At 68.1% G+C, this 11,346-nt stretch overlaps 2 protein-coding genes across 2 annotated transcripts in view; one reads left to right on the plus strand and one right to left on the minus strand.

Annotated features, from left to right (window-relative positions):
- Positions 1–4,549: 4,549 nt before the first annotated feature.
- On the minus strand, positions 4,550–11,031 carry CDHR4 (cadherin related family member 4). Its single transcript, XM_026041527.1, has 15 exons — positions 10,962–11,031; positions 9,294–9,308; positions 8,708–9,199; positions 8,507–8,595; positions 8,243–8,338; positions 7,671–7,774; positions 7,469–7,605; positions 7,198–7,381; positions 6,949–7,090; positions 6,122–6,224; positions 5,731–5,946; positions 5,509–5,648; positions 5,071–5,215; positions 4,803–5,005; positions 4,550–4,693 (listed from the first exon to the last, which is right to left on the minus strand). The coding sequence occupies exons 1-15, from the start codon at positions 11,029–11,031 to the stop codon at positions 4,550–4,552; spliced, it is 2,280 nt and encodes a 759-aa protein (XP_025897312.1).
- A 15-nt stretch (positions 11,032–11,046) lies between these two features.
- INKA1 (inka box actin regulator 1) overlaps positions 11,047–11,346 on the plus strand; it is a 2,787-nt gene continuing 2,487 nt past the window's right edge. The window contains exon 1 of the mRNA XM_026041528.1: positions 11,047–11,051. Within this exon, the coding sequence (XP_025897313.1) occupies positions 11,047–11,051 (5 nt within the window). The remainder of the gene's footprint in view (positions 11,052–11,346) is intronic.

The raw sequence follows: 11,346 nt of genomic DNA on the forward strand, positions 1-11,346 counted from the left end.
GCTGTGCTGAAAAAGTTAGCAAGAAGATGAAACACCCTGAAACCATCAAAGCAAAATTCACCATTAGGACAATTCAAACTGAAAACAAGAGGTTTATGTGGCTGAAACATCAACTTAATGTCATCTTATACATTTTTTACATCGTATGTACAGAGTTCATACTTAATGTTCCCGAAACACTTCATTTTACCCTCAGCTCCAAAACAAAGCACTTACCTTGGGGCAGGGCAAAACTAACTCGGTCACAGAAAAACATTCTGCAATCGCAACGACAAGAAGCTGTGACAGACTGTCACGATATCCCCAACAAGAATTATAACGGCAACAGACAATAACTGACAAATTTAACTGTCAAAGACTTAAAGGGTCCTGCCAGAATTGCTAGGAAAATAAAAATATAAATCAAAGTCTTAGTTGGTTGACATATTACTAGAATATAGTATTTTTCTAAATCAGAAATCTGACCGTATTTCTCAGCTGCACGGGGCAGTTCAACGCAAAAAGACTTTGCTCTGCTTGGTTCACTGCTTTGTGAGGGAAGCTACCAACTAATAGGGCAATCTGTTGGCTATAGAAGCACTACATTAAAAGTATGCAAGGATCAAAGTCCATTCTGGAACCCCTCAGCGCTTCATAACCGAACACCAGAACACAGGATTCGGGCCTGGAAGCTCTGGATCCTACATTAAACGAGGTGAACGTGACAGGAATGAAAGCAGCTGAAAGGGAAACACGGCGCGAGGGGCTGAGATGAGGAAGGCAGCACGCAGAACAGCACACTGCTGGCAGCAGAAAGGGAGGCCTTGCTCATTCAGAGCCTTAAGATGGAGGGTTGCAGAGCCTGGCACAGATTGAGAGGGGCTCTGAAGTGAAAAGCAGCCAGGCCCGGCTCTCCTCCTCCTCCAGGCCCTACCTGGAAGCCTGTGGAAGGTTGTTGGTTAAGGTAATGCCATGGAAGGAGGGAGCCTGGCAGCCTCTGGGGCTGCAGGCTGGCAGCTCCGCAGCCAGAGCCCATGGAGGGAAGCAGGCCCACCCCAGCCTGCCCACAGCCCTCGCCCCATGCAGGGGGACCCCCGGGCAAGCCCCGCTGCCGGCCTGCTCACCATGTTGGTCCCGCGTTCCCGCCGCGGTGCCCGGGGCTCCGTTCCCGCCAGCTGCCTCTGCGGAAGGGAAGGGCACAAAGGGGACGGGATGCTGGATGCGCTATGGAGCAGCGGGGCCCGGCCACGGCGCTGTCCCAGGGTGCTCTCCCCACACAGCCCCCAGGGACCCCGGGCAGGGCCACGCAGCGGCCTTCCCGTGTCCGTGTCCGTGTCCGGTCCCCCCCCCCTCCCCACGCCTCCACACACCGGGCCCGGCTCCCCGCTTAACGGGCCCGGTTTGTGCCCCTCCGTCCCCCCCCAACACGGGGCCGCGCCGCCTCCGTCCCCCTCCTCAACACGGGGCCGCGCCGCCTCCCTTTCCCCCCATCCCGGGGCCGATCCCGCCTCCTCCCCGTCCCGGTACCACGCCCGGTTCCCCCCCCCACCTCCCCCCGCCGCTCACGGGAGCGCGCCCGCCCGCCGCCCCCGACGGGAGCGCGCCCGGCCGCGGCGCTCTCACCAGGGCCGCGCTCCGCCTGCGCAGCCGGGGGGCCGGTGACCCCGAGCCCCCCTCCCCGCCCAGCGCCGCCGCCGCCGCTCCCCGCCGCTCCGATCAACAACAAGATGGCGGCGGCCCCGGGGGCGGGGCGCCGTTGATGGCCGTCATAGCAACCGCGCCGTCCAAAAGCCCGCCCCCTCCGAGCGCTGCGCCAATCGGAAACTGAGCGCCCCGCCGCCTGGCGCGCGTTGAGAGCGCTGATAGGGCAAACCCGCTGTCACTCAAGCCTGCCCAAGGGGCGTTACCCCCCCGCCTCGTCCGTGTGGGAACGGCCGCCGGGTTGCGCCGCACGTTACGCACACGTGACGCCTGCCCCGCCTCCCCGCGCCTTGCGGCCTCCTCATTGGCTCTCCGCGGAGCCGCGCTCGGCCAATGGGCGCGCAGGAGGCCGTTAAACGGTCGCGCGCGGCCGTTACCGGAGGGAGGCGGGGGGAGAGCGGGCGGTTATCTCAGGTCTCCCTTCATGAGGGGAGGGCGGCGGTGCCGGCCTGGCCCCTGCGGCTCCTCACGGCCCCCCGCTGTGCGCTGTGAAATCCGCCCGTTGTCCCCCGCCGCCTGTGTCCTCCCCGGCAGGAGGGGAGGGTTAATTAACCTCCCCGGGGTAATTAACCTCTCCGGGGTAATTTTGTGTCCTCCCGGGCACTCGGGTTCTCAGCGAGGTGGCAGGGAAGGCGTCCCGCTGAGCGCCCCTTTGAAACTCAAATAGCCCCTGGGTCCGGCTGCTTCCCCTCGCCCCCCAGCTTAACGAGTCCTTCAAAGCGCCCCTTGTGTTCGCGGGGCCCCGTTAACTCCTCTGCTGAGTGTCACCTCTACCTGCGCCCGCTAATTGCGCTCCTCGTTAGGACACCCGTGTGCTCCAAGGCGGCCCTGGCCGTTTGTTCCTGAGGCGGCCGAAGCCGGGGGCTCGCAGCGAGGGAGCTCTCGGCGGGAGCGTGAGGGACGTGGGACATGGTGTGGCATCACGGTGAAAGAAACGGGATCGTTGTGTGCTTGGGTAAAAACTTTGGAAAGTCGCCCACAATGGAGGTTTTCCTACCCCAGACCATCTCCCTTCCGCTTCCTGGCCCAGGTTGAGCATGTCCCATGATAGCAAGCGCAAGTTGGACCCATCTTTATTGGGTCTGGGCCGGCTGGTGCCGCTCACTGGAGCACCGGGGGTGAAGAAGGCGCCAGGTTCCTCTGCCGGGCACCCTGGGCTGCTCAGAGCCAGCGACGCAGCCCCGTGGTGCTGCTGAAGAGATAGTCCCTGCCCGTGCCTGCGGAGGGGACACGGCCGCCGTGGTGCCCCGGCATCGCCCACCCTCCCGTGCCGGCGAGGACGGGCGGCGGGAGGGCACTCACGTGGGTCGTGGGCCCGGCCATCGAACTGCACCTGCGAGAGGGCACCGAGAGGCTGCTGAGGGCTTTTGGACCAGCCCCCATGTACCGGGACTCCGGTATCGCCATGAACCAGTACTCCGGTTTCGCCATGAACCGGGACGCCGGCATTGGGGTGGACCCCACGTACCTGACTGGTGGCGTCGCGGTGGCCCCCAAGTACCAGGACGTCGGGGCGGCCTCGTGCCCCTTCGCCCCTCTGCGAGGCCCTGGCCTTCTGCTCTGCCAGGTCCCGGGAGCTGCGGGCGGGAGGACAGCGCGAGCCGGGGCCCGTCGGCCACGGGCTGGCTGAGACGTGGAGCCCTCGGGCAGGGCCGTAGCGAAGCGCCCGGCGTCTCCCCCAGCGGATGCCGCTAGCGACCGCCGAGCGCATCCTGTCCACCCTGTCCGTCCATTTTCACCTACCTGACTGTCCGCCTATCCGGCCGGTATCTCCCCAGGGAGACTAGGACGGAGCCCTTGTTGCCCTGAACACCACGAGCGTCCCAAGGCGACCGAGAGCAGCCTTGCTGCAACGCGGGTGGCTCTGAGCACCCCAGGCGCTGCCCGCCGGGGCCCGCGGACTCGCGCGAGCCGAGTCCTCTCCGGGAACTCAGTGCTCATCCACTGCAGGGCGTTCTCTCCTCCTGCAACCCTGGCTCAAGCGCCTGGAAGACCTTGCCAGCGAACGAAGGCCAAAAAGAGGCACCGACAACCTGTCTTGTCTGTGTCACTGTCACTACCCCTACCCCTGGGCAGTTTGAAAGGCTCCTTCCATGCCTGACCCTGCTTTCCCTCTCCCATACGAGTTCCCTGCGGAGCCGAGCGGGTCTTATAGGGCTGCTCGTTTCATGGGTACCACAAGGGACTGTTCTTGCCTTGGAAGGACTTGCTGTCCCTGGAGACCCTCCAGCTCCCTGGAGCTCCTTCCCTGGGGGTTAAAGCGGCCCTCGGAGCCCCCCTGAGGTTAAAGTGCCCCTGGGCACAGTGTGATCCGGAGGCTTCATTCGCCACGAGCAGGGCACCCTTCTGCAGCTGGCACGGAGCCCTGGGTGTTGGTGCCATCCCGTGCCCCGTCTGTCCCTACCCTGTGGCTGTGCCCTCGCAAAGCCGCCATCCCCACACGCAGCCCTCGGCACCAGGCAGCACCCACATCAGTGCCAGACCCTCACCCGTGGGCGCGCGGCTCCGTGGAGCGGCCGGGAGCAGCAGCACGGACCCGGTCCAGGAAAAAATAAACCCAAAGACGCATTGAATGACCCCGCTGTGAGAAGCACCGTGTGCCCACCCCACATGGGTGCTGTGGAAGGCCACGCCAAGAACCTCTTGGACACTAAGGTGACCCACACCCGCTGCTGAGCCCTGCTGCCAAGGAGATGTCACCCCAGACCTGCGTGGGCACCTACCTCCAGCCCTGGCGCTGCTTGCTGCGGCCTCGGGCACTGCGGCGGGGAGCAGAGAGCAGCCGTGAGCCCTCGGGGACGCGCCAGGGCAGGGCTCCGCTTGCCGGAGCTCCCGGTGGCCCCGCGGGAGCCCCGGGGTGGCCCTGGGCTCACCTCTGCAGCAGGGCCCGTGCCGCGCAGCCCAGGGCGGCCAGGAGCAGGGCGCCGGAGGCGGTCAGAGCCGCCACGAACCAGGCGGCCGGGCTCCACGCGGCCTCCGTCCGCGTCACCATCAGCGGCTCCTTGCGCGCCGTCTGCAAGCGCGCACCGGGGCTGAGGGCGCGCGCGGCAGCGACGGGCTGCCCGGGCACGGCGGGAGAACCGACGGCTCCGCTCGGCGTCACGCGGCAGGGTGCCACTCACCGAGCGCCGGGCGACGCTCCGCGGCGGCGCCGTGGTGCTCTGCGGGGTGACGTGCACCACCAGCATGACCACGGCGCTGCGGCGCGGGCGGCTGGCGTCGGCCCACGCCTCCACCAGCAGCACGAAGGTGCGGGGCTGCTCCAGGCCATTGGGGACGTGCAGGAGGGTGTTGCCCTCCATGCGGAAGCGCCCGTCCTCGTTGCCTGCGAGGGACGCTGCTGAGGGCGCGGGGCGCAGCGCGAGGCCGGCCCGCGAGGCCGCTCCTCACCTCTGGCGATGGCGTAGGACAGCGCGGCGCCCTCGCGGCCGCCCTGGCACGCGAGGCGGGTGACAGGCTGGCGGCCGCCCGCCCTCGATGTGATCCGCAGCTCCTGCACCTCCGGCGTGCACACGGGCGCCTCGCCGAGCACGGCCTGCCGGGAGCCACAACCCGATACGAGCCGCTAGAGAACCCACGACTATTTCATTGGGCGCCATAAGGAGGGGCCCAGGCATCCAGGGGGGAGTCCAGACGTCCAGGTGAGGGACCCAGGTATCCGGGAGGGTGAATCTGATGTCCAGACGCCCCATTTCCCCTGAGCACAACCCTATACGAGCCACTACATGATCCCGCTCCCAGCCCATCACCGGCGCGTCCCGGCTGCACCGGGAGCCCGGTCCGGAGGAGCCTTCCCGGAGGAGCTCGCGCTGCGCCCGCCGCGCTCACCTGCACGCGCACCGCCACGTCGCAGAGGCAGCTCCGCCGCGCCGCGGGGTCCGCGTCGTTGTGCGTGTCCGTGAGCCTCACCGCGAGCCGGTAGCTCCTCTGCCGCCCATAGTCCAGCGGCCCCACCACATAAATCCGGCCTGCCAGGGCGGTGCCAGGCTGCTGGGCACCCACGGGCGCCCTCAAGCGCGGCCCGGCGCCACACAGAGCGCCCGCGCTCACCCGTGTGCGCGTCGATGGAGAAGGGCTGGCCGGAGCGCGCGCTCTGCTCCAGGCCGTACTCGATGCTGTGCGGCGGGTAGTCGCGGTCGGTGCCCGCCACGCGCCCCACGGCCGTGCCGAAGGCCGCCGTCTCGGGCACGCTGAAGGCCGTGCCGTTGGGGCACTGCGGCGCGTACTCGTTCACGGGCGTCACCGTCACCAGCACGGGCACGCGGGCTGCGCGGCACGCGGGGCGCCTCAGCTCCGCCCGCGCCATCCCTGCCCGTGCCCTCCAGGTGGGCAACGGGAGAGCAACGTGGTCCTGCTGGCCGGGGTTCTGGGTGGCCAACAAGGGGCTCTCCCCGCTCGACGCTACGGGGGGACGCGGGCACAGGGCGGCCCGGGCACTCACTGCTCCGCGGGGGCTGCCCTTCCGCCGTCACCACGATGCTGGCCGCGAACTGGAAGCCCACGGCGGCGGCAAGCTCGGAGTCGTAGTCCAGCGTGGCGTTGACCTGCTGAGGCCAAGGGTGGTCAGGCAGGGACGGGGTGTCCTGCAGGGACGGGGTGTCCTGCAAGAACAGGGTGTTGGGGAGGGACGGGGTGTCCTGCAGGGACAGGGTGTCCTGCAAGGACGGGGTGTCCTGCAAGGATGGGGTGTCCTACAGGGACGGGGTGTCCTGCAGGGACAGGGTGTCCTACAGGTATGAGGTGTTGGGTAGGGACAAGGTGTCCTACAAGGATGAGGTATCCTGCAGGGATGGGGTGTCCTACAGGGATGGGGTGTCGGGCAGGGATGAGGTGTCCTGCAAGAACAGGGTGTCCTACAGGGATAAGGAGCTGGGTAGGGACAAGGTGTCCTACAAGGATGGGGTGTGCTTCAGGGACAGGATGTCCTGCAAGGATGGGGTGTCCTACAGAGACGGGGTGTTCTGCAGGGACAGGGTGTCCCACAGAGCCAGGGAACCCCGCAGAGCTGGAGATGCCACCAGGGAGCGGGTGTCCAGCAGATCCAGGGTGTCCCGCTGAGGACAGCAAGGCGCTCGCGTAGGCAGGATGCCCCCAGAGCCACGGGGCTCGCGGGCACAGGGTGTCCCCTGGAGCGGCTGCCGTGCCAGGGAAGGGCAGGGAGAAACCGGTGGCACTGAGCGGGAAGGGCACCCAGGGAGTCCCGGCGGTCCCATGGGCACCCGCAGGGCTCGCCAGCCCGCGGAGCCCGCGCCCCCCAGCTCCGCTCACCTGCAGCCGCGGCCCCTCCATGCGGAAGAGGCCACGCGAGGCGGCGGCGGTGGCCTCGACCTCGTAGCGCAGGGCGCCAGGGCCCACACACCTCAGCACCAGCAGGGTCCTGCCCGGCGGCACCGTCTCGGGCACCTGGGAGCTGCGGAGGGGCGGGCGGCGGGGTCGGGCACAAGCAGTGCCCGAGGCAGCTGTCCCCGCCGCCACCGTCACCCCACGCAGTGCCAGCGCCGCTGGCACAGCCCGTACACGTAGAGTGCCGGGACGCAGCGCGGTGCCCGCCGGCTCCGCGGGCGCACGGTGACGTTGAGGGCCATGGTGGCGGCGGCGGCGGGCGCCCGCGCCTCGTAGGCCTGCACGAGCAGCTGCGTGTGGGCCGCCTGCGGGAAGCGCTCCAGGTCCAGCCGGCAGGTGCTGCGGATCTCCCCGCTCCCTGTGGGCACGGAGGGAGCCTCACGCTGGGCCGGGGGGGCGCAGGTGGCACCGTGGCCCCGCGGTGCCCACCGCGTGCCCTGCTCACCTGCGTCGACGGTGAAGAGCGCCGGTGTCGCCTGCGTAAGGATGACGTAGCGGACGCTGTCACCGCTGGCGTGGACCCGCGTCACCACCTCCAAGGGGCCCGTGCCCTCCGGCACCGTCACGGCCTGCGCCGACTCGCTGTGGGCACGGGCATGAGGCGCGGCGCGGTGCCCGGCCCGCGGCCCTGGCCCGGCCCCACTCACGCGAAGGTGACGCGGGGCCGGCGCGACGGCTGCACTTGCACCGTGACGGCCCCGCTGCAGTTGTGCCCGTGTCGGTCCGTCACCACGATCTCCAGCCTGAACACCTGCGGGGGACAGCGGGGACAGAGCCCGGGGCGACATCCCAAGAGCGGCCCTGGGTCCATGGGATGGGAACAGAGAAAGGGATAGAGATGGAGATGGGGATAAAGATGGAGGTGGCAACGGGGATAGGAACAGGTACCGGAAAGCAGATGGAGATGGGAAAAGGGATGTGGATGGAGATGGAGACAAGGACGTCGATGGAGAAGGGATGAGGATGGGATTAGGGATGGGGACAGGGACAGAGGTGGAGCAGAAATGGAGCTGGAAATGAGGATGGGGCTGGAGAAGGAGATGAAGATGAGGATGGGGTTAGGAATGGGGATAGAGCTGGGGACAGGATGGGCACAGAGTTGGCGACAGGGTGCCCATCTGGTGAGGGACAGGCCGCTGGGAGCCACGGAGAGGGGCAGCAAGGGGCCAACGCCAGCCAGGCCGGGCAGATACCGGCACCAGGAGAACTTGGCACTCACCTGGGTGCTGGGTGTGGGCTCAAAGCCACCGGCCGGTGCCAGCACCGTGCCCCGCTCGGTGAGGACAAGCGGAGTGTCATTGTTTTTGGGGGAGAACTGCAGAGAGACGGGACAAAAGGGAGAGGAGAAGCCTCCCGTGACCTTGGCAGCAGCCCACGTCTCCCTTCTCCCCAGCCGCCCCCCAAAGCATGGCAGAGGGCAGGGGGTTGGGGGCCCCAAGCAAGGACCCCTTGCTGGGGACACCCCGCTGCGCCCAGGACTCACCGCCAGCTCTCCGGCCATCTGGAGCGGCACCACGGTGTACAGGGGCGCCCAGGGCGCCACATCGGCTGGCACCTGCACCGTGTCTCCTTCTGCAGCACCCCGAGAACCCCGGCGTGAGCCGGGGCGCCCCAAAGCCGCCCACCCACGCGGCCGCGCCCCGGCCCCACCGCTGCGCGTGCCCCGTCTCAGCGCCGCCGTTACCCATGCTGGTGAAGCTGGTGGCGCAGCGGAGCGCCGGCGCCACCCTGACGAAGAGCTGCCCCTCGGCCTCCTCCTCGCCGCGGCAGGCGGCCCGCAGCGTCAGCGCGTACTGGTTCACCCGGCGGGCATCGAGCGCGGCGGCCGCGCGCAGCGAGATCTGCCGCAGCGGCACGGGGCTCAGCGGGGCGCGCGCCACCCGGGGGCTCCCCGCCGAGCCCCCTGCCTGCGGCTGGCCTGGGCATTGCCCCGTTGCCCCGCGCTCTACCTCAGCCCGAAACATGGCGGGCAGCGTGTTGTTGGTGCTGACGGCCGCGGGGTTGAATGGCCCGAGTGCGGTGGCGTTGGGGTCCACGGGGCTGCCGGGCTCGACGCGGGCCAGCGTCACCCGGGGGTCGCCGCTCGCGTTGCCGCAGAGCAGGGGCACGTCAGCCACAGCGGTGCCCGGCGCCGCGGCTTCGCTCACGGTGACGGTGCGCGGCAGGCCGAGCAGGGCTGGCGAGGGCAGGCGCCCGGGGACCGGGCTCGGGTCGGGGCCTCGCCGCCGGCACGCGCCAGGCTGGAGGGATCTGCTGTGCCCTGCTCTTACCTGTGGCAAAAGACCCTGCACAAAGGACAAGACGACATGACCCCCACCTGCCAGAGGTGCCCCGGTCCTAGTGAAGCCCTAGAGATGCCCTGGCAATGCCCTGGTGATCCCCCCGCTGTGCCATCTAATTCCTACCCCCATCCCATTCCCATCCTGGTGATTAGGGCTGCCCGGGAGAACCCAGCTCCCTGTGCCCGCCCTTCTCACCCCGCCACACAGCACCCGGCCAGAGGTGCCCTGGGCCCAAGCTCCGGGACCCCCCGGCCGGGAGGTGCGCACCTGGGGCAAGGAGGAGGAGGAGGAGGAGGAATGCGAGGCGGCCGTGCGTGCCCATGGCTGCAGCTAGCTCTGTTTGGGGCACAGCGGACCTTGTTGCCATAGGTGCCGGGCACCACCCAGGCCCGGGCACCACGTCGGCCACTTGCAGCCTCAGGGGCAGCCCCGGGGAGGCGGCTCTGCCCCCGCGGCCACAGCCCCCACAGCCCTGGATCCTGGGCACCGGGGCACAGGCACCTGGGCATGACAAGGGGACAGGGACGCGCTGTGCACAGCCCTTCTGGGGGGTTTAACCAAGCAGCGACTGCCCCGGGCCCGTGGCCACCAGAGGGCACGGCCACCCCGCCGTGCCACACGTGCCAGCTCCCTCCCTGCCCGCCGCCACCCGCCTGGCACAGGGAAAGCCGCAATTTTCCACAAGGGGCTGACCGGGACCTCGCCAGGCTAATGCGAGCTGGGACTAGAAGACTCTTGACTACGTGGAGGGACTGCAGCGGTGACGGTGCCCAGCTCGGCCGCGACCACCTTAACCAGCTGTGGAGGGTGGCCGGGAGGAAGGAAATGCCATTGTGCCAAGCGCTGCCACCCCGGCAGCTGCGGAGCTGCCGCTTGGGAACTGGGGGGAAAAAATTAGCTGGGAGCTGAATTTTGGCCTCCTTCTCCTTCATTTGCAAACCAGGGTGCTGCCTCCCAGAACTGCTATTAGACGCTATTAGCGACCAATTAATCAACACGGGTGGAGCGCAACCCACGTGGCTGTGGGTCACCTTTGGGGAGCCAAGTATTTCCACGGGGCACCCATGTCCGCCCGCAGAGTGGGGTGCCCAGCAGGGGGTCCACAGGGTGACGGGGCGCCCAAGGGCAGGGGTGGGAGGAAGGAGAGCCTGGGTGCTCTTGGGGCGGTCACCACAGGGTGCTGCCTTGCCCGACGAGGCGCTGGGCTCCAGCGCTGGCCACGCTCCTCGTCCTGCCTGTGCCAGCCGCATCCCGGGCTCCTCAATCAGGGCACCGGGTCCCACTGCTCCCAGCCACATCCCGGGCTCCTCAGTCGGGGCACGGGGTCCTGCTGCTCCCGGCCATGTCCCAGACTCCTCAATCGGGGCACTGGGTCCCGCTGCTCCAGCCACGTCCCGGGCTCCCCAATCAGGGCACCAGGTCCCACTGCTCCGAGCCATGTCCCGGGCTCCTCGATCGGGGCACCGGGTCCGGCTGTTCCCAGCCACATCCCGGACTCCTCAATCGGGGCACAGGGTCCTGCTGCTCCCAGCCATGTCCCAGGCTCCCCAACTGGGACACCGGCTCCCGCTGCTCCCGGCCATGTCCCAGACTCCTCGATCGGGGCACCGGGTCCCGCTGCTCCCAGCCGTGTCCTGGGCTCCTCAATTGGGGCACCGGCTCCCGCTGCTCCCAGCCATGTCCCGGACTCCTCGATGAGGCACTGGCTCCCGCTGCTCCCAGCCATGTCCCGGACTCCTCGATGAGGCACTGGCTCCCGCTGCTCCCAGCCATGTCCCGGGCTCCTCAATCGGGGCACGGGGTCCTGCTGTTCCCAGCCACGTCCTGGGCTTCTCAATTGGGACACAGGGTCCCGATGTTCCCAGCCACATCCCGGGCTCCTCAATCGGGGCACGGGGTCCTGCTGCTCCCGGTCATGTCCCAGGCTCCCCAATTGGGACACCGGATCCCGCTGCTCCAGCCACGTCCCGGGCTCCCCAATCAGGGCACCAGGTCCCACTGCTCCGAGCCATGTCCCGGGCTCCTCGATCGGGGCACCGGG

The sequence above is a fragment of the Nothoprocta perdicaria genome, unplaced genomic scaffold (genome assembly GCF_003342845.1).
Source record: "Nothoprocta perdicaria isolate Ctin4 unplaced genomic scaffold, notPer1 scaffold_287, whole genome shotgun sequence".
In the NCBI taxonomy this organism is placed as follows: Eukaryota; Metazoa; Chordata; class Aves; order Tinamiformes; family Tinamidae; genus Nothoprocta; species Nothoprocta perdicaria.

What these genes read in the sequence shown, in the direction of transcription:
- CDHR4 (XM_026041527.1), bottom strand. Translation starts at nt 11,031, where the DNA reads ATGGCTGGGAGCAGCGGGAGCCAGTGCCTCATCGAGGAGTCCGGGACA. An exon ending in TGGAGGGGCCGCGGCTGCAG is followed by an intron (nt 6,225 to 6,948) that starts GTGAGCGGAGCT and finishes TGGCCTCAGCAG; the next exon opens with GTCAACGCCACGCTGGACTA. An exon ending in GTCCTACGCCATCGCCAGAG is followed by an intron (nt 5,006 to 5,070) that starts GTGAGGAGCGGC and finishes CGTCCCTCGCAG; the next exon opens with GCAACGAGGACGGGCGCTTC.